The sequence below is a fragment of the Natator depressus genome, chromosome 11 (assembly GCF_965152275.1).
Source record: "Natator depressus isolate rNatDep1 chromosome 11, rNatDep2.hap1, whole genome shotgun sequence".
NCBI lineage: Eukaryota > Metazoa > Chordata > Testudines > Cheloniidae > Natator > Natator depressus.
The window spans coordinates 33,775,020-33,795,617 of record NC_134244.1 but is presented as its reverse complement, the minus strand read 5'-3'; the positions used below and the strand labels follow the sequence as shown (position 1 = coordinate 33,795,617).

Here is a 20,598-nt window from a genome sequence, read left to right as displayed (position 1 = left end):
ATTTAAACTTGCAAGTGACCCTTGTTCCATCTGCAGAAGGCAGCAAAAAAACCCCAGGATCTCTGCCAATCTGACCCAATGGAAAACTCCTTCCCAACTCCAAATATGGTGATGAGTTGGACCCTGAGCTTTTAGGCAAGACCCAACAGCCAGACACCTGGAAAAGAATTCTCTGTAGTAACTCAGAGCCCTCCCCATCTAGTGTCCCATCACTGGCCATTGGGGATATTTGCTACTAGCAGTCGCAGATCAGTTACATGCCATTGTAGGCAGCTTCAACATACCATCCCCTGCATAACTTATCAAACTCCGTCTTGAAGCCAGCTAGGTTTTTTTGCCCCAACTGCTCTCCTTGGAAGGCTGTCCAGAACTTCTCCACCCCAGAGGCAGGGAATGCTGGAAATTTAACAATAAAACTTGAGTTTTCCATCTTAGCTTTAAAGATTCAGCTAGAGTCTTCACTGGAGCTGGAGGTATAATTTCCATCTTGGGTAGACATACCTGCACTAGCTATGATGGAGCTAGCATACTAAAAATAGCAGTGTAGCTGCAGCTACACAGATGCCAGGATGGATCAGCTGCCCTGAGTATATAATTATGATTTCAGACAGGATTGTACTTGGGGAAGTTAGCCCATCCCACCGCCCATGCAGTTGAAGCTACACTGATGTTTTTAGTTTACTAGCTCAATCAGAGCTAGCATGGGGATATCTACCCAAGACAGAAATTACGCTTCCAGCTCCCGAGTTGACATGCCCCAGATAAGCTTTGGATAAGCTTCCAAATAGAAATTAATCTCTCAACCTTTTGAAGTTCGGCCACTGCTAATTACAGAAGAACTGCCAAAGCTTTGCTAACAGTTAAAAACTTATTTGGAAAATCCCCCAAAAGGAAAAAGTAAACAGAATATAGAGCTAATTAAAGCAGCTAACAAAATTGGAGACAATAATTCGTTTCTGTAACAGGGTCCGTATAGGACAGGCCCAGGTCCTGGTATGGATTTTAGCCAAGAATGGAGAAACATGGTCAGATGCTGGTGAAAAGCTCCCTTTTCCTTCTAAAAGCATTTTTTTTTTTGGTGGGGTACTACTGGCAATTTATTCCCATTTCACCACCAGAGCAAGTCCCTTGACAGACCAGATAAAAGCCCGGGGTCCGGACAAGGTGAAGTGGACAGATGCCACAAAGAAAGCATTCATGGATCTACGGACAGTCCTCTGCAGTATCTCCATGCTTATAGCCCTGGACTTCAACAAAGAATTAATTTTACAGACAGATGCATCTGAAGTAGGATTGGGAGCTGTCCTCTCACAGATGGTCAGAGATGAAGAACACCCGATCTTCTACCTTGACTGAGAAGGAGTTTTTGCAGGACCCTACCCTGGTGGGGAGGGAGCGCCGAGGGGCACGGTTCAGAGAGGCTGTGGCCTCAGACCCGGCCAATGAGAGGGAACCGGTCCCCATCCCTTCCCCAGCCGCTGAGTTCCAGGCCGAGTTGCAGAAAGATCCCAGCTGGGAGGCTTCCCCAGGAAAAGGGAAATAGGCAGTGCTGCACCTGACTCAAGAGAAGCAAGTCTCAAACACACCTCTCCTCAAATCCTGTGATGTTTGTGTGGCTCATTTCCTCGTTTCTCTGCCAGAGTGAGTGACAAAGTGCATTTATCAAAAAATTCCTTCTCAGCTAATATTTCTTTTGCTTATAGTTTCAGTCCAAATAAGCTGAATGTTTAAAAAAACCATTTAACCCACTCTGAAGTTATACAAGCATAAAAAGTTGTACATGCGATTTTGCGTAAAAAGACACCTTTTCTTGTGCACTTAAGTAACTTAATTACAAGTTCTTAAACCATATCTGCTATAGATGTACCAGTAAACCTCACCATGTGTCTTTGAGATGTTTGAAGAAATTTGAAAATTTCTTTGATTGAAAATGACATACCTGACATGCAGAGCTGTCATTTTCAGGTGATTACAACTTTTTTCACTTGCAAACCAAATTTTTGCGTAATGTTAAAAGCAGAGAAACAAATTCCTCATGGTGTTTGGTGGAGAAAGAGTAGAGCAGTCGGAGTTATGCAGAGTCAATAGTCAGAAGAAAGTGTTGTGTGTCACAGAGATGGTTAATTAAATTACTGGGTCTTTGCATGCCCAACTAAACGAATGGTAGGTGAGATGAAGTATGATCATAAGTAGGGCTCCATGTCTGTCACGGAGGTCGCGGACGTCACGGATTCTGTGACTTTCTGCAACCCCTGTGTCTTCTGCAGCAACCAGTGTGGCTGACCCCAAGGCCACCCAAGCAGCTAGGCCCAAGGACAGCCACACTGGCCACTGCAGAAGCAGCTCCACAGCCAGCCGCTTGGGCAGCCCTGCAGCCAGCCGCACTGGGGACTCCCCCGAGCAGCGGCCCCGGGGGCAGCAGGAGCTGCCACAGCTTGGCAGCACTTGGCAGCAGTCCTGGGGGCGGCTGGAGCAGTGGCGGGTGGTCCAGCAGAGGAGCCCCTGCTCGGCGGCTCCCAGCAGCTGGTGCCGCTGGCCCCATGGCTCCCCCAAAGCAGTGGGTCCCCTGGACACCCCCAGAACAGCAGCTTCCCCCAGGGGAACGCCCCAAGCAGCTCCCCCAGGGCCCCCTAGAGCAGCATAACCCCCAGCTAAGATTTAGTCAGGGGTATTTATAGTACAAGTCATGAACAGGTCACGGGCCATGAATTTTTGTTTATTGTCCATGACTTTTATTAAAAATACACATGACTAAATCATAGCCTTAATCATACGTATCTGTATTAATTGCATATCTGATCTATATCCCAAAATGTGATTTATGTGCTTGACTTCTAAAATGGGTGTTAAACTAAGGGTATGTCTTCACTGCAGAGTCAATCTGGGTGATTGGCACCTGGGCCTGAGGTTAGCCAAGCCTGGGTGAGTGCAAAGCCCTACCAAAATTACTGTGTTCTTATTGGTACTGCAGTCACCTGTATGTGTCTCTAGGACTTCTGGGGGTACATTCCATGGTTCTTTGTGTTGCAGTAAACTAATTCACTTTACAATTCTTTGTAAATTTGTCTGACCTTCTGGGCACACAGGGGGAATAGTGATCAGGCACTGGAGAACTATCAGCATCAAGTGATTTAGCCTGTGTCCCCACTACAAAGTGGGGGGGTTACCAGTAAAAGCAGCACTCAATACCCAGGTTGAAAGCATCACTAAACTTGGGTGTGAGGTTTTTGTATGTGGACAGGAGGGGGATTAGGGGCAACACTTGGGTAAGATCCCAGGCTAACTATGCAGTAAAGACACACCCTTAGAAGAGAAATCAGACAATTCCAACAACCCTCATCTAAAAAGGAGGCAGAGCTATTGGAACCAGTGATTACAACTCATTGACACTAAATGGATCTGCTCCAAAATGGAGCAGCCACCAAGGGGCATTCTCCTAGATAGGTCAAGGTGGATGTTCTGGCTGACTGGGGAAAAAATTCAGGCTTGGTTTACACTGCAATGTTATACTGGCATAGCTATGTGGGACAGTAGATAAACCGGATTTTCCTAGTGCTGTGGTAAATAGTGTGCTTTAAAGCGTACTCTTGCCCCGCCAGACCTGTGAGAATGTCAGTTTACGGAAATGATTTGTATATGAGAATAAGTGAACTGTGTATGAGATCTGTGGAATGAAACTGCATCAAAAGTCAGAAGGAGGATTTAGCTACAGGTCTTGCTTTGTGGATCAGGAAGTAGTAGAAACATCTGATGAAGACTTGAGACAGAAAAGTAATGAATGTAGCTGTTTTAGAGAACAATAAATAAATGAGGGATTACTAAAAGCAAAGTCGTAGTCGATGAAGTAATGATAGAGTTATAGACAGAAAAAGAAGAGTGAAATTATTTGTTCAAGGGTATAATCCTTGGCACAGGCAAGCACACTCCTCAATGTCAGAGCATGTCCTGAAGCAGTGGCAGTATGATGCACATTCTCAATATGGATACTGACATCCCCAGTAACAGTGAGGATAAAGGAAAAAGGACAGATGTGGAGCCAAAGCCTGAAAATAGAATTGTTCAACCTAAGTAAGCTATAAACTTCCAACTATGCCAGGCTGGAAGGTAGGAGGTCGAGGAGAGGTCTGTTTTCAAGAGAAGATCTGAGGATCTGAAGGTCAGATAATTTGAATGAGATTTTCAGAGTACAGCAGTTAAACTGTCTGTGAAGTGCCACTGAGAGCTCTCCCGTTGCCTGGCAGAGAGCAGTATCCAGTGGCCCTACTAATATGGTATTGGCATTAAGTCAGTCAGTAGGTTTGGCATTACTGGGGCTAGCTGGCATAAATAATCCTAGGGCATGCATACAGGTGGAAGATATGGGTATAAATACCAGTTAGGCCTACACAAAGTGAGACACAATGTAAAAGTGCAAATAAATGTACATTTTCGTAACTGAAGGAAATTTGATAGATAGTTATGTAATGTCAGTACAGTATCATCTGAAAGAATGAAGTAATGTTCAGATATTTGGAAAACATCTGAAAGGCACATGCCTTTTGGGGAGTTGTGCTTAGAAATTCTGACACTGTTTGGCTGATGTTATAGGACAGGAAGTCCCAAAGCTAGAGTTTGAGGGGATGATGACAATTTGGTTGGCACTCTTCTTCCTGCTGTTAATGCCCTGCAAGTTCTATATGCATTGAAAAGCAGCAAAAAGAAAATATAGGGTAGATATTTGTCAAGCGTGCATAGGGAGTAAACAGTTCCCCCTCAGAAATACATCAGGTGTTCTAATGACTGTATGTAATTATAATTTAACACGAATTTTTATTTTTAAATGCCACCATTATCAATTGAGTATATTGATGTTATCCCTTAAAATATGGAGATATATACTACTGCAGCTCTATTGTACATAGGAAGGCTGTTAATTCTATTTCCACAATAACTTGAATAATATTGTGTGATTAAGGTAAACCCAGAGCCGGCTCCAGCGTTTTTGCCGCCCTAGCGGCAAAAAAAAAACAAAACAAAAAACCTTGCCACCAAACGTGGAGGCGGAGTGATGGTGCAGCCACCGAATTGCTGCCGGCGACCAAAGAAGAGTCACGTCCCCACCGCCGAATTGCTGCCAAGCCTGATGTCTTGCCGCCCCTTTACATTTGCCGCCCCAGGCACCTGCTTTGTTCGCTGGTGCCTGGAGCTGGCCTGGGTAAACCCATGAGATATTTTTAATGTCTGCTTGCTCTCTGAGGCCTTCATGTAATATTTCAACTTTTCATGAACAGAAATATTATGAGAACAACCTTTTGACCCCCTAAATGCCCAGAGGTATTGAGGCTTGTGAAAACACCCCCTGCCCCACCCACACATATACTAAAAAAAAAAACCCCACAAATTACACCCTATAAAGATCCTTAAGGTGAAATCCTTACCCCATTGAAGTCAGTGGCAAAACTTCTATGGACTTCAGTGGGGTCAGGATTTCATACCTGATGCATATACATAGTCTGCTTTGCCTGAATGTGAATTAGGAGAAAAGCCAATAAACACATGTCTATTCTTTAGGTTAAAATATCACAGAGGAAGAGTACTTGCATAATATGATGAGAAAGTATATATACATCAAACCATAACTTATTAGTAAGCCTATGAGTCGGTCACGGAGATCACGGATTCTGTGATTTTACGGGACCTCTGCAACTTCAGCCCTGGGCAGTGGGGCTCCAGCTGTCAGCCCCAGGTAGCGGGGATCACACTTAGTCCCAGGCCACAGGGTTGTGTGCACATATATGTGTGCTCAGCTCCAGACTCTCTATCTATATTTTCAGAGAAAACAACATAAAACAATGTGTTCCAACGCTTCTTGGTCTTGTGTTTTTTTTTTTTCTTTCTTTCTTTCCAGCTCAAAATGCAAATGACAGGTTTGGCTGAGTCACTGTTATTCTCTCTTGGAACAGAAGGTGGTGGCCTTGCCCTATTGTTGCTGTTTCTTTCCCTATGCAGAGAGTTCATCTGAGTTCAACAAAATCATTAAAAACACATACTTCTGGAGTGGGTCTCCTGCCTGAGAATGCTTTTTGACACGTTTCACTGGCTGAGGAGACTGGCCATCCTCAGCCCCAGGGTGCAACTAGATTCTGTCCTTTTTCATTAGACTATTTTTGTTCTCATATAACATAAGTGAATCCATAAGCTCTTACTTCTTAATAACTGTCCTTGTTATCTTATTTCACTTCTTTATTCTCTGAATCTCTTCTTCCACATGCACCTTTCAGAATGCAACAATAAAGTAAAGATTCTTAAGCTGAAAGAACCATCTCAAAAAGCTCATTAAATATCACAAGGAAGAATCAGTAACCAAGACCTGATACTGAGAGGTCCTGAACACCTGCACTCACTGATTTCACTTCTCAGGTTCAGGCCCTTAATGCCATAGTCCAGAGATCATATTCTGCCCTCCCTTATATGGAAACTATACCCCTGTACGGAAAGAAAAAATTAGATATGTAAAAATGACAACAGAGAAATACTATATACATGCTGTTTTAAATTTTATTTTAATAAACTATAAAGTAAAGTGCTTGCAAAGAAAATTATAGAGCACTAATACTACACTACTGTAATGAACCATTCAGCAGTATATTAAGTAAAAATCTGAAAAGTAAAGCTGTGCAAAACCAGGGCATAGTGCCTTTCATCTCAAAGCACTTGGTATAATTGCACATAGGAATCATTTCACTCACTACTGAAATGCAACCGTTTTTTGCTGTGGAATGCATCAGCACAACAGTTCAGGACTGGGATGTGAAGAAGATGACTGTGTCCATTTACAATGACAAGGAGAATGTAGGATGTAGAGCAGGGAGACCTGTCTATGTTAGGAGCAGAACTGTACTACATTCATGTTAAAATTAATATTTTGCAGTTCTATAGCATTTCACATCCACATATCTTAAATTACTTTACCAAAATAGTAATTAATTTATTAACACTAATTAAGCCTCACAATATCTGTTTTACAGCTTTTATCGATAGATAAGCTGAGGCACACAAGAGATTAAATGATTTGCTTTAGGAAACAAAAGTCTGTGACAGAACTAGGAATAGAACCCAGGAGTCCCAGCTCCCATTCCTTTACTTTAACCACACTGCACTAGACAACTCCAGTCCTTCCAATCCATACTGTTATTAAGTCCATGAGAAGGTACATGGAGCTACTCTGGCAAGAAACTTAAATATATTTAAAATGAAAACAAACTTCACTGAATGAGAGTCAAGAGGACCATTGGGGAACAACTTCTGTTGGTGAAAGAGACAAGCAATAAAAGTTGGTCCAGTAAAATATATTACCTCACCCACCTTGTCTCTCTAGTATCCTGGGACCAACACAGCTACAACATTGCAAACAGCTTCACTGACTGTAATTTCCCAGAAAAATCACACAGTTTAAATTGCAATAACATTTTATTTGAAATATTTGTACAACCTAAATTATGTCCTATAAAATGTTGCACTTCATAGTTGACTGTAACTAATAACAGTCTCATTATTAATGCTAGAGCTGATAGGAAATTTTCTGATGGAACATTTTTCTGTTGGAAAACATTGATTTGCCAAAATCAAATCATTCTGCTGAACCGTGTCAATTTCAATGAAATTCTGACAGAAACCAGGCAGGTTTCTGATGGAACCTTGACTGCCAGTTTAGGATTTCCCTATTCCCACACCCTCCCATCATCAGCCTGGCGGTTTTCCTCTCCTATTACAACTGGGCCTACAAATGTGCCCTAATTGTGAGCTCAGCTATGAGAAGTGAGTGAAAGTTCATGGAATATTGCAATAGCCTACAACAATAAATGTTGATAAAAAAAGGAACAAAAGTGAGACAGGTTTCAGAGTAACAGCCGTGTTAGTCTGTATTCGTAAATAGAAAAAAGAAAAGGAGTACTTGTGGCACCTTAGAGACTAACCAGTTTATTTGAGCATGAGCTTTCGTGAGCTACAGCTCACTTCATCGGATGCATAGCATATCTGGATTTGAAGTTTTGTACATTGATCAAACTGGACAGTCTCTACGTAAAAGAATAAATGGACACAAATCAGACGTTAAGAATTATAACATTCATAAACCAGTCGGAGAACACTTCAATCTCTCTGGTCACGCAATCACAGACATGAGGGTCGCTATCTTAAAGCAAAAAAACTTCAAATCCAGACTCCAGCGAGAAACTGCTGAATTGGAATTCATTTGCAAATTGGATACTATTAATTTGGGCTTGAATAGAGACTGGGAGTGGCTAAGTCATTATGCAAGGTAGCCTATCTCCCCTTGTTTTTTTTCCTACAAACCCCCCCCAAGACGTTCTGGTTAAACTTGGATTATTGCTGTGCACATTGTAAGATGAGCTATTGCCAGCAGGAGAGTGAGTTTGTGTGTGTGGTTTTTGGAGGGGGGTGTGTGTTGGGGGGGGGGGGTGAGAAAACCTGGATTAGTGCTGGAAATGACCCACCTTGATTATCATGCGCATTATAAAGAGAGGTTTCAAAGAGGGATGGGCTATTACCAGCAGGAGAGTAAGTTTATGTGTGTGGGGGGGGGGAAGGGTGAGAAAACCTGGATTTGTGCTGGAAATGGCCCTACTTGATGATCACTTTAGATAAGCTGTTACCAGCAGGAGAGTGGGGTGGGAGGAAGTTTTGTTTCATGGTCTCTGTGTGTATATAATGTCTTCTGCAGTTTCCACGATATGCTATGCATCCGATGAAGTGAGCTGTAGCTCACGAAAGCTCATGCTCAAATAAACTGGTTAGTCTCTAAGGTGCCACAAGTACTCCTTTTCTTTTTTCTAAAAGTGAGACAAAGACTGAACTGGTCCAAAAAAAGGGGTGGGGGCTCTACTGATATAACGCAAGGACTGTGTGAAGGTCATGCCTGGTAAGAAAGAAAAGTGTGGAACCAGAAATCAGTGAACCAAAATTGGTCTCTCAGAAATTAGGCTCATTTGGTGGACAAAATAATGAGGGGATGGGCTATTTTGCCCATCACTCCCTTTTGGGGTTCTTGAAAAAGAGACTTTGGGGGAAAAACATAGGTGGTTACCAGCGACACTGGCTGGCTGAAAGACGGGGAAGGAGTGAGCTTCACTATCATGGCTGCCACACCCACCATTTCCTGGGACCCCAGACCTTCTTCATCTTAATCCTGAGAGATGTGCTGACCAGACTGGGCTAGAGAGGGACCAAGATGACTTTGCCACTTCCAATTTTACCATCTCCAGCTGACTCCGAAATACCATCTGGGATGTGAGGCTTTGTCATTCACCCCCAGTGCATCCTTTTCCTTCCACCTTATTTCTTCTCTCTCCTATCCCTCTCTTTTCTCTTTCTGTCAAATAAGAGTCTGTCTTAGCCAGCCAAGACGCTATATTTTACAACACTGCTGTAAGCCTGTGACCAGAAAGGCAGCTAAATGCAATGACCTAAACAGCTCAGTGTTGGTACAGGTTTGCCAGGTCTTGGGGTGGCTGATAAGACCACATGCTGTGCCTGTGTTGCTCCAGCAGCAAGGTTGAGAATGAGAGTCAACACCAGAGACAGAAGCTACATTTTCTATCTTAGCTGTTCTTTCTCTCCCAATCTGTGTGTGTTTGTCTTGTTTTGTCTTCTTAGGAAACGGGACGAGAATACCTCAGTGTACCAAGGGCAGAATCCTACCCCAGGTAAATCAATATCCCTTTAAAAAAAAGATCCTTACAATGATGAGAGGAGGAAGAAAATAGAATTCAAGAAAACAATCATTATAAGCCAAAATGTATGATAAAAGAAGGGTCCCACCCCATCCAGTTCTGATGAAGGCAAAAATCTCACTGAAATCAACGTAGTTCTGCCTGTATCATAGTAATAGTGCAGTCAAGGGTAAACTGAGTTTACCCACTTCTCATTTAGGGAATGGGAGTTTAGTTTAGGTAAGTTTATCACACTCGTTTTGTTTTTTTTTGTTTTGTTGTTTTTTACCACTACAGCCTCCACACAGCAGAATCAGGCACTAACAGGTGTTATTTTCCCCCCAGTACATGCACACAGCTCCCATTATGATCACATGAACCAAAAGGAGGAATGACCCCTACAGGACATGCAGCAATTATAGTTTTGAAAAACATTGGATTGACTTTATCACATCTATAGGTTGCTGTATGTCAAGCAATGTGTCTCAAGCATGAAAGTGCTTTTCCTGCTGTGAACCATTCAATTCTTCACAGGGAAAATATAATTTATGAAAAAGAAGACGGCATGGTTAATAAAAGAAATCTTACTTACGAGTATTGAGTCAGCAGTTCCAAATCATTATGCATGTTGATTGGATACGTCTCACCAAGATGAAATAGCTTCTCTAAGGCCTCATAAATGAAAATGATGCAGATAAGAGAAGCAAATGCTTCTTCAGTAAACCGGGTAATGTAGCAGACTAGGGAGCTTGCATCAGTTGCAACAAGGATGATGCATAGAGTTGCAGTCCATAGTCCAATGCTAGCTCTCAAAGAAAGGTATGATAACCCATAATCTCTAATAAAAAAAAGAAAAATTAACACAGTCAAAACATTAATTCGTAGACAAAGAAGAGGAAATACCACAAAAATCCACTCTGTGCAGCTATGTGCATTTTTTATATCCTCTCTTGACCTGCCAACACAAAAGTCATCTCTAGAAAGACTGAATCCAAGGAGGCTGTCCATCTGCAAGAAGCAAAGAACACAGCCCTAATGCCCAACAGAAGACTAAAGTACACTGTAGCACTCTATTTGGGAACAGAGATGTGAGCAGACCTGCTACGTTATGACTACTATGGTGTATTAATGTCCATCTTGAAGCCACCATTGGCCCTGGACATAATACTGTCCTGACAGTCAAGTACTATGTTGGTTAGCTCACCAAGGAGGAAACCTGCATAGTTGCTCATGTAATGCAGTTTCCACCTTTATAAAAAAAAAAAACTAGAGATAATCCACACAGATATAGTCATATTATTCATTTACTCCCTTTTTAATAGTATTGAACACCACAAGTTATAAAATAGGCCAAGGAGATCAATTGTACTTTGCAGTGGCCAGATCCCTTTTTAATGAAAAGCTCGATCAAAATGTAATTAATGCTCCCAGTTAATTCAGGAATTTTTTTTATTATTATTATTATTTTTGCTGTCTTACTGTTTAATTGTAAAACAAATTAGAAGAATTACAGATTTCCCAATTATATTTTTTCAATAAAAAAAAAGAAAGTAGTGAAGAAATGTGAAGGCCCTTTTAATTCAGAATTGCTTTCCTTTCATGAAATGAAGTCAGATGTCTTCAAGCCAGATTCTCATTTGGCCTGAGCGTGCTACTAAAGGGGACAATGAGAGGCAGTTGTGTATGAGAGTATACCCTCAAAGGCGATCTTTGGATGCACTCTAATCCTGAGTGGGCAGCAAAAGTGGTAGATCCCTACATCTGCCTGTTTTCTTCAACTTCAAAAGTGCAAGACAATAAGTGGTTATGATCAGCAAGATATAATAGTCTCAAAGTCTTGCCTCATTCACACAGACCCTCACCCTCCACTCTCTGTCCACAACCTAGAGCAAAACCCTCTGTGCTGGCTATACATAATCATACACGGGGCATTCTAGGACCACATATATTTTGGTCCCAGCTAACCTGCACGAAGAGCTGGGAGGTCTTTTCCTATCATGGAGATGAGAGGGAATGACCTTCAGGAACTGACAGGGCCTCCCACTCTGCACTGTTCATCAGGAGGTTTTACTCTGCTATCAAGCCTTTCTGCCTCAGAAGTCCCAGTTGTAAAAATGAGGCAGACTGAGTAGATGGGACCCATGGGAAGAAGTGTGTAGGATGGGTAGCCATCTGCCCACATCAGGCCCTGGATCTCAGGAACCCACCATGACTGGCTGACAGTGTAAGCACAATTTTCATTCATATTGTCTCAGAAGGAACTTACTTACAGTGTATTAGCATATAAGTGCAGGTTTTGCTTACATTTTATTTAGTTCTTTTTCAAGAGACAGGAAGAAAGGTTATAATCACATTTATTCCATGGATTAGGAGATGCTGCTCAACCCCAGCAGTCAACACTGCTGACTATGTTGTTAATGAATGATAAAATGCTGAAAAGCCATGAAGTATGTCTTATTTTATAGGGTGGTTTCCATTCATGAGATTTAAATTTAATCATTTTGGAATGGGAAGCAACCTCATACCAATCTGAGTTTGTATTCCTTTCAGAACAGTTTTAAAGTAAAAAATTAAAAAACACCGTTTATCATTAACAGTCCCCTTTGTTTTGGTCACCACGTATCTTCCAGTGTTCCTCTAAAAGTCTGAGCAATGTTTCCCAAAATCCTGAATTCTCATTTTATGCTGAGAGATATCAACGCCTCATATGGACTAACGTGGGACTGTGCCTTTGTTATATTTCTAATTTTGTCATCAGTTAAAATGTAGTTCATGAAGTCACACATGAAAAGGATAACCAAATCTAAATTACAGATAGGCAAATTTTCAGCATGCTGCCAGGGGATTTATAATGATGATTTAGTCACATACACACCCATACATCAAAAATATCCTCTGAAAGTTTATTTAAATAATATTACTTCACTTACTTGCAAAATTTGAATAATATCTTTTCAAACACCAGCACTGGCCCTGTGCTGCCTAGTATAGTAAGAGGCTGCCCACCAAAGAGAGAGTAGGCTATTCCAGTCATGGATGCTCCAAACAAAGATTCTATTGCACTCTGCATGTGAAAAAAAAAAAAGATTGAACTTTCAGAAATTTTCTATCAAGTGTCCAAATACTGTGGGTGACAATGCAGTTTCAGACTACAACATTTTAAAGGCGACACATGCAATATTAAGAAAATTCTAACCACAAACCTAAACAAGTAATTGTGTTTTAAAAGTTCAGATTAAAGTAAAACACATACTATACGACCTTCAGTTGCTTCTCCCAGCAGACCGCCAAACGTGATGACAGGAGACATACAAGCACAGTAGAGAAATAAAAATGATGCTAGACACTGCAGACTGAAAGCATCCCTGAAGTCACTCCAGAAGAAGGGAACTTTTCTTTTGATATCTAAAATCAATCCCCCAAAAAACCTAAGAAAAGGGGAAAAAATAAAGACAGAAAGAAAGAGTTCTGTTTTCTTTCACCACTGGGATGAATTATGAGACCTGTACATGTGAAATCTAAGGTAATTGTGTTTCCTGCCCCCAATCTCACTGCCTCACAATCTTGACAGTATTTATCCTCCTAAAACTGATGTGAAGTGGGGCACTGCTATTATCTTCACTTCACAGAGAGGGACAAGAGACACCAAGTGACTTGCCCAGGGTCACAAAGGAAGCAGGAACTTGAGCCCAGGTCTCCCAAGTCCCAGAGCTAGTGCCTTAAACCAATGAACTATCCTTCCTCTTTTTCATCTGACACCTGGTACTGCCCTAGAATACTTCTCTCGCATCTTTACTCATGTTGAGTACTACTTTGATCCATGAGTAGTCCATTGAGATAGACTGATGGAACTACTCACAGAGATATGTAGTACTTAGCCTTCGCTGGCTATTCACAATTTAAAATCTGTTCTCAAAAGAAGCTTTCTAGAGAGTTTTTTTCCTCTGTAAGGAGTTCTGACAGTACTAGGAAGCAGCAGGCTACATTTTCATAAATGGTGCAAAATTCACACAGTCTCTGGGCCAAATAGTGTCATTCAGTACCCTGCCTGAGTTTCTGTGGTGGTGAAGAGGCATCTGCACACACATTCTTCAAGACAATCCAAAAAGTAGCCCCGAAGAAGACGGGACACAGAGCAAACAACAAAAGAAAGTTCTCAAATAGCATTGACTCATATGTAAACCCAGTTCCTGATCTCATGTCATTGTGTTCTTTAAATCAAATGATAGTTCCTCGCATGGGGGAAACCTGCATAATTCCATTAACTTTAATACATCTATACTGATTTACACCAGCTGACGCTCTGGTCTAAAGTCTTTTCCTTTCCAGAAAGGGACTTTTTATATAAATAATGCCAGTAAAAATGTTATATGGCAGGTCCTATTTCACACAGAACAGACTGAGCTAACTGTAGCACTTCAAGTATCACCCATTCTGCAAGAATTGTCTGTTCCGTCATAACACTTCCACATATCTCTCTCCTTGATTACACCTATCAAGCTATCAAACTTTCAGAATTTCTTTGGATGAGTGCCTCTTGCAGTCTTCTCTTTTCCCACTCTTTACTGTTGGTCCCAAAGGATTTTGTTCTCAGTCCCCTCTACTTCTTCCTCTACTCTCTCTCCCCCTGGGCTAATTCATGGTCCCCTGGCTTTAATTATTATCTCTTGGTCAATGTCTTCTAAATCAGCTTCCAATCCTTCCACTCCTATTCAAGTCTTGCATTTTCAAATGCCTCTCAGATATTTGTGTCTGTCTGTGCTACTGCCATCTCAGACTCAACATGGCTGTAGCTCACGAAAGCTTATGCTCAAATAAATTGGTTAGTCTCTAAGGTGCCACAAGTACTCCTTTTCTTTTTGCAAATACAGACTGACACGGCTGCTACTCTGAAACATGGCAAACACTGTAATTTTTCCTTCCTAACCTTCATATCCCCTCCCTTCTCCAGCACAGATAAGAACAGCACTTTCATTCTACATGATCCATTTTCATACTAGAGACTGTTATTTCTTCCTCTAAGTTTCTAAAATATAGTCTCCTACATTCCTACTGTAAACGTACTTTCCCATGCCTTGATCATCTCTCACTTTGGTCACTGCAACCTCATCCTTTTTGCGCCTGATTCTTTGTGTGAGGTGTATGCACAGCAACCCACTAAGGGACAGATGTGTACATTTAAAACAAACTCATCTCCACACTTTTTTGACAGTGATCAAAGTCACAAAGGCCCAGATTTTTTAAAAAGTTGCTAGAGTGTTATGCACAAAATACTTTATTATTTGCGTAAGAACATAAGAACGGCCATACTGGGTCAGACCAAAGGTCCATCTAGCCCAGTATCCTGTCTTCTGACAGTGGCCAATGCCAGGTGCCCCAGAGGAAATGAGCAGAACAGGTAAATCATCAAATGATCCACCCCCTGTTGCCCATTCCCAGCTTCTGGCAAACAGAGGCTAGGGACACAATCGCTACCACGCATACATTGCACTTGTGCATAGAATTACCATAAGAGCATACACAAATGGATATCATAATGTACAGTTGCTTGCACAAATGCCCTGTTTCCCGGCACAAAATATACATGATCTTGATCCTTGTTATTTAAAAATTTGGCCTCAAGTGTATTATCTGTTGGAATTGAATGTAGGATATAATCTTCTCAGGATAAGGACTGTGTTTTCCTTTGTGGTTTGTACTGCACCAAGTACATTCAATAAATAAATATATTAAACTTCTGAGCTAGATCCTTCTGTACAATCCATCTGCTTTGCTCCATTCTGGCAGTAAAAAAATGCTAAAGCTGGTTTAACAACAAACCTGTGGATTTTCCTTGCATAGAAGGAATTCCTGAGTGGTATCATTGGCATGGTGGTGCCTCTATGATGCCCTTTTCCCTTGGCTCCTGATGTACTGGGTGGAGCTGTGTTAAAGGGACATGGCAGATGTGTCACTACACTCTGACAATCCCTACCTATCATAATGGACCCCTGAGGCTGTAAGCAGTCAGGTATAATTTAAAGCAGTCCTGAGGCTGTTCTAAGTTTGATTGGAGGGGATGGACTATCTTCTGGCCAATCCTAAGGTTGGGGCGGTGGTACAATGATGTCTTAAAAGAATGCAGAGAAAAGAATATATGGTGCATGACATATAGGACAAAACAATATACAGTAGAACGTCAGAGTTATGAACACCTTGGGAATGGAGGTTGTTCGTAGCTCTGAAATGTTCATAACTCTGAACAAATATTAGGGTTCTTTCAAAAGTTTACAACTGAACAGTGACCTAATACAGCTTTGAAACTTTATTATGCAGAAGAAAAATGCTGCTTTCCGGTTTTTTTTTTTAGTACTTTACGTTTAACACAGGACAGTATTGTATTTGCTTGTGTGGGTATGTGTGTGTGTGTGTGATCTCTGTTGCTGCCTGAATGCATTTCCAAATGAGATGTATGATTAACTGGTCAGTTCATAACTCTGGTGTTCATAACTCTGAGGTTCTACTGTATGACAATATGGCACCTGGTGAGCCCAATAAAAGCCCATGTGTTTAAAAATATTATATTAGAAAAGAACTCCCCTAAAGTGTATACTTTAGGTCCTCAGACACGTGCACACACAACAATAATTCATGTCAATGGGAGCTGAATATTTTGGCCTAGTGTGTTTAAAGAAAAGCCAGGGCTGCACAACTCTGCCTCTAAACATGCTCAACTAGAAAATAGTCTAAGTTTTCGTCACAAATGAGAGCAGACTTCTTCCACCATTCCTTTCACACTAGACAGAACAAGCAGCATTAATCATGATTACCAGTGGCTTGACCATCATATATTATTGAAAAAGGAGCTTACATTAAATAAAGAGAGTAGAAACATATTCCATAGATAACTAATGGTGCAAATTAGCAACTAAGCCTGTTTCTCCACTCATTTAGAGATACTTAAATGAGGAATAAACTCTATTACAGTGAACTCAGTGACATGCTATATCAGTATAGTTGAGAGAGAATCAGGCCATTAGACTTCCTTTTGGAAGTATATTGCTTAAAAAAATAATAATATCACATTTAATCAAGTTTTCCACTAACTTTCCAGTCCGTTGCAATTCTGGTCCACTGTGTCCTCCTAGGGGTACCGGGTCCCCGTGAGCTGCTGTTCCATTTGGCACTCCTGGGATCTTGCGCTTCTCCTAGAAGAAAGAAAAGCCATTTTCTATTGAGTTTCACCCCAAAATGCAGTTTTAGCAAAGGACACAAGTAGGCACGTGGCGCAGTCAGGTATTTTTCCTGTAGAGTATCCTTTTCAGTTTCTATGCAGAAGTGAAAGGGATGTGCATTTACAGAATTGTGTGTGTGTGTCCATTCTGTGGGGTGTTGTCGTTTGAATGAAGCTGTGCTGCCTCCAAATAGGCCAGGGTGCTCTGACCCAGGAGAAGCAACTTGCAAACGGTAGGGTGTAGCAGCACTGCTGCTCAGTTAGTAGCTCCGCTTCTAAGCTTCCAAAGCAACCCTCTCTCCGCAGGAGTAGAGATGGCAGTAGAGCCAGAAGTGAGATGGTTTCAGTCAACAGGAGCTCTCTGTGGTGGCCATGCTACCAGCTCTCTCCGGTGGCAAGCTGCTTCTCTTCAGGAGGAAAGCACAGCAAAGTCCAGGTGTGGGCATGGGCTAGAAGCTGGACCCATGTCCCAGCAAGGGTGTTACTGACACCAGGAAGACACGCAGGCTACTGAATAGGCTAGTTTACCCTGGCTCCATCTTGACCACCATCTGCGGCAATTAACAAGTCATTTGGGATATCACCTCCGTCCCACAGCAGGGAGGGATCAAAGGGACTGCTGCTATTAACAAGAAAGTGACAAAAGGGTCAGTCAGGGCTGGAGGACAATCCCTTGCTCCACAGCTATGCAGGCTCCCTGTGACTATTCCACCATTTTTAAGGTAAACAAATAGGGACCCCCTTGTATATATTCCTGACTCCCTCTCTCCCCTGTTGACTAAGGTCTGCAGTAACTCCCAGCACAGGTACAGAAGAGATTGGCTTACTTGGGTGTAGAATGGGATGAGGACTTCTCTTATGTTCTTATGTACTTTATGTCTCTATCTCCCAGCTAGCAGAGAAGCACCCACCTCCTTTGCAGCAAGTATGACTCATCTCAGCCCCTTCCCTGTTTCAGAATTGCCTAACTCAGTGCGCAGTGGATCTACCTATCCTTAAGGCTCTGTCCCATAGACTTAGCCCATTGTGGCTAGAAGTTGAAACCTTAAGTGCTGCAATAATTGTAAATCAATCTCAAAGGTTTCCCAAACATGGTGTTGCACCCATAAGGTGTGGAAGAATCTTATATATGAAAATATCATAAGGGGTTCCTTTGTTGTAAAAAAATAAATACAAAATTGGGTCCAAGGAAATTGTGCCAAAAAAAACCCAAAACCCATTTTAAATCAACAACAGACTAGGATGTTTTATATCTATTCTCTTTTTCTAGGTCATTATATTTCCACTTAAAACTAGCAACTCAGCAAAAACAGACCCATCTTTTGAATATAACAATAAACAAAATAATATTTATGTGACAAGCATTCCCTTGCCAAGAGGCTTGAGGTGCCAAACAATTTAAAATGCAGTACAATTATAATCGAACAGTAGAAAAATAGATTGCATTTTAAAAGCCATTTAACCATTTGTTGAACATGTAGTAACAATTAATTAACAGTTTAGGAACGCAATCTAGTTTGAACAAAAATATTTCTTTATTCCTGGACTTGCTTACACCTATCCTGATGAGAATGGTGTGTATCTAGGGAGGCCAAGGTCACAGTTTAAAAATAAAACAAAATACATTTCAAATATCTATGTTTCTGCAGAGTAACAATGGCTTCACAACATTCTCATTTATTAAACATTTCTATGGATGATAGAGATCTTGTACCAATTTCTCTCCTTTGCTTCAATCTTAAAGTGAGTTTACTTAACTTACTGATTTCTTATTTGAAGTGCAACAAGGACCATAGAAAGAGTAAAACTGTATCATTGCTTTTACAGTCCTGCCCTTTGAAAACTAGGCAACCAATGTCCTTTGAAGTAAAGTAATAAAGTGACTGTTTTATCCAAAACCATGATTTACACCGACTATTCTAGTCTATACTACTGTATATAGGTTCTTGTATAGCGCTCTTCACCATAGTATCTGTGTGCCTTCCGGTAGTGCATTAAGCAACGTGACTAACATCTGTCACATGTTTTTTTTCATCCTCTCCCCAGGGGGAAGAGTGTGTACAGCATTTTGTTTTGTGTTACTGATATCCTATTATTGATATTAGGGCTCTTATGGCTGCTCTTCTATAGAATAAGCAGCACACAGATAAGAGCATAATTTGCCCAGAGAGGATTACATGAACAAAAGGCCTTTAGATTATTTTAAAAAATCACTAGATCAGCTTAGAAATGAACAACAGACATTTTACACACACAAAATAATTAAATGAGTACGTGGTCTATTGGAGAGCAGTTTCTCTCTCAGATACTTCTAACGCACCTGTCATTCTAGTATCTAAGTAACACAAAGTCAAAATCAATGCACTTGTTCTATTTCATACAACTATTTGTCTCTGCTCAGAAGAGGCCGAGAACTGAACTAAGTATGAACATCAGTCTCAGCACCACAGGGGATTGTTCTTGCCAGTCAAGGGTCAGTGTGAGTAAGTTAAACAGCAAAGTAATGCATGGAAGTTCATACTTCAGGTTCCTACATGTATTGTCATAGTAGATTAATAAAAGACTTTATCTTACAACATTTCTAGTCCACTAAACTATTAGAAACTCTAATTTGCACTGTGCATACCTGAGAGGGAACATTTTTGGGTGGCTCTATTCGAATTGTTGGGTCCCATTCTCCAGGAGGGAGAACTGTAACCTGATCAAGAAACTCATCTATTCCAGAAACCAAGTCATTACGATCTTTAGCTTTATAAGCAACATCATGGAATACCTGTTAAAGAAAACAAAAGACGTGAAATACAAGAGATTCTCATTTTACATGTAAACAAGAGTGTAAAATCCTTCATGATATCCACTTCTCCAACATGGTATGTAACTTATTTATTTCCTCAGTTTTAAACTGAATCACAGTTTTGAACTAGCTGTAGTTTCTAGTAAGATAGCCAGTGTGGAAAGCACCCTTCAGGATTGCTGAATTTTCCAAGGATCTTACAGTTTAAAAAGTGTGGTTAGTTCCACTGAAAAGTGACTCTGTAAAAATGGCATTTTCCTATTCAACAGATCTGATCCGTGAGTGTGAATTTTGTATCTGCTTACTTCAATGACAAAAGTTTCTTCCTCTAACCATCACAGCTATGGGATCATAAACGGGATTCTAGTTCTGTTTGCACATCATAAGAACAGTTAAACTATGTTCCAACTGGAGGCTCAAATCCTATCTTTGGTTACATCCATGCAACTTTATTGAAAAAAGCCAGATAGATCAGAAAAGCATGTCTATGTATTTGGCTGCAGCAGCAGGAATATAATCATGGTGTTGAACCTTATACTACAAAATAAAAATGCTGAAATACAAGGGTTCAGAGACAAAAGTAAGTGCCTGAGATAAGTGATCCTCAGCTATCTAGTCACCTAGGAGTGTTAGGAAGCTTGCAGGTAGGTCAGTTATAGACAATATTTTCATTAAAATGTTACAGCAACTCTGCAAATGACTTCACAGACCTATACATTTATTAGCTATGGGCTAACATCAGGATGTAGTTGCCAACTGTTCAAAGAGAGTTTCTCAAAGACGGACTTAAAATGATGGGGGTTCCCACTAATTAGGCAGGTTGGCAAAGTATTTCAGGAGTACAGATGGGCACTGAGCATGGTGAACTTTTTGGTTTGGGG

The 20,598-nt window shown here is 41.1% G+C and overlaps 1 protein-coding gene across 7 annotated transcripts in view; it reads right to left on the bottom strand.

The window, feature by feature from the left end:
* Positions 1-20,598, bottom strand: part of SLC4A10 (solute carrier family 4 member 10) — a 302,756-nt gene that overhangs the window by 43,325 nt on the left and 238,833 nt on the right. For all 7 annotated transcript variants that reach the window (XM_074967434.1, XM_074967433.1, XM_074967431.1 and 4 more), the window contains 5 exons: positions 19,550-19,696; positions 16,797-16,897; positions 12,964-13,138; positions 12,641-12,774; positions 10,303-10,548 (listed from right to left, as the gene is read on the bottom strand). In XM_074967434.1, the coding sequence (XP_074823535.1) occupies positions 10,303-10,548; positions 12,641-12,774; positions 12,964-13,138; positions 16,797-16,897; positions 19,550-19,696 (803 nt within the window). The remainder of the gene's footprint in view (positions 1-10,302; positions 10,549-12,640; positions 12,775-12,963; positions 13,139-16,796; positions 16,898-19,549; positions 19,697-20,598) is intronic.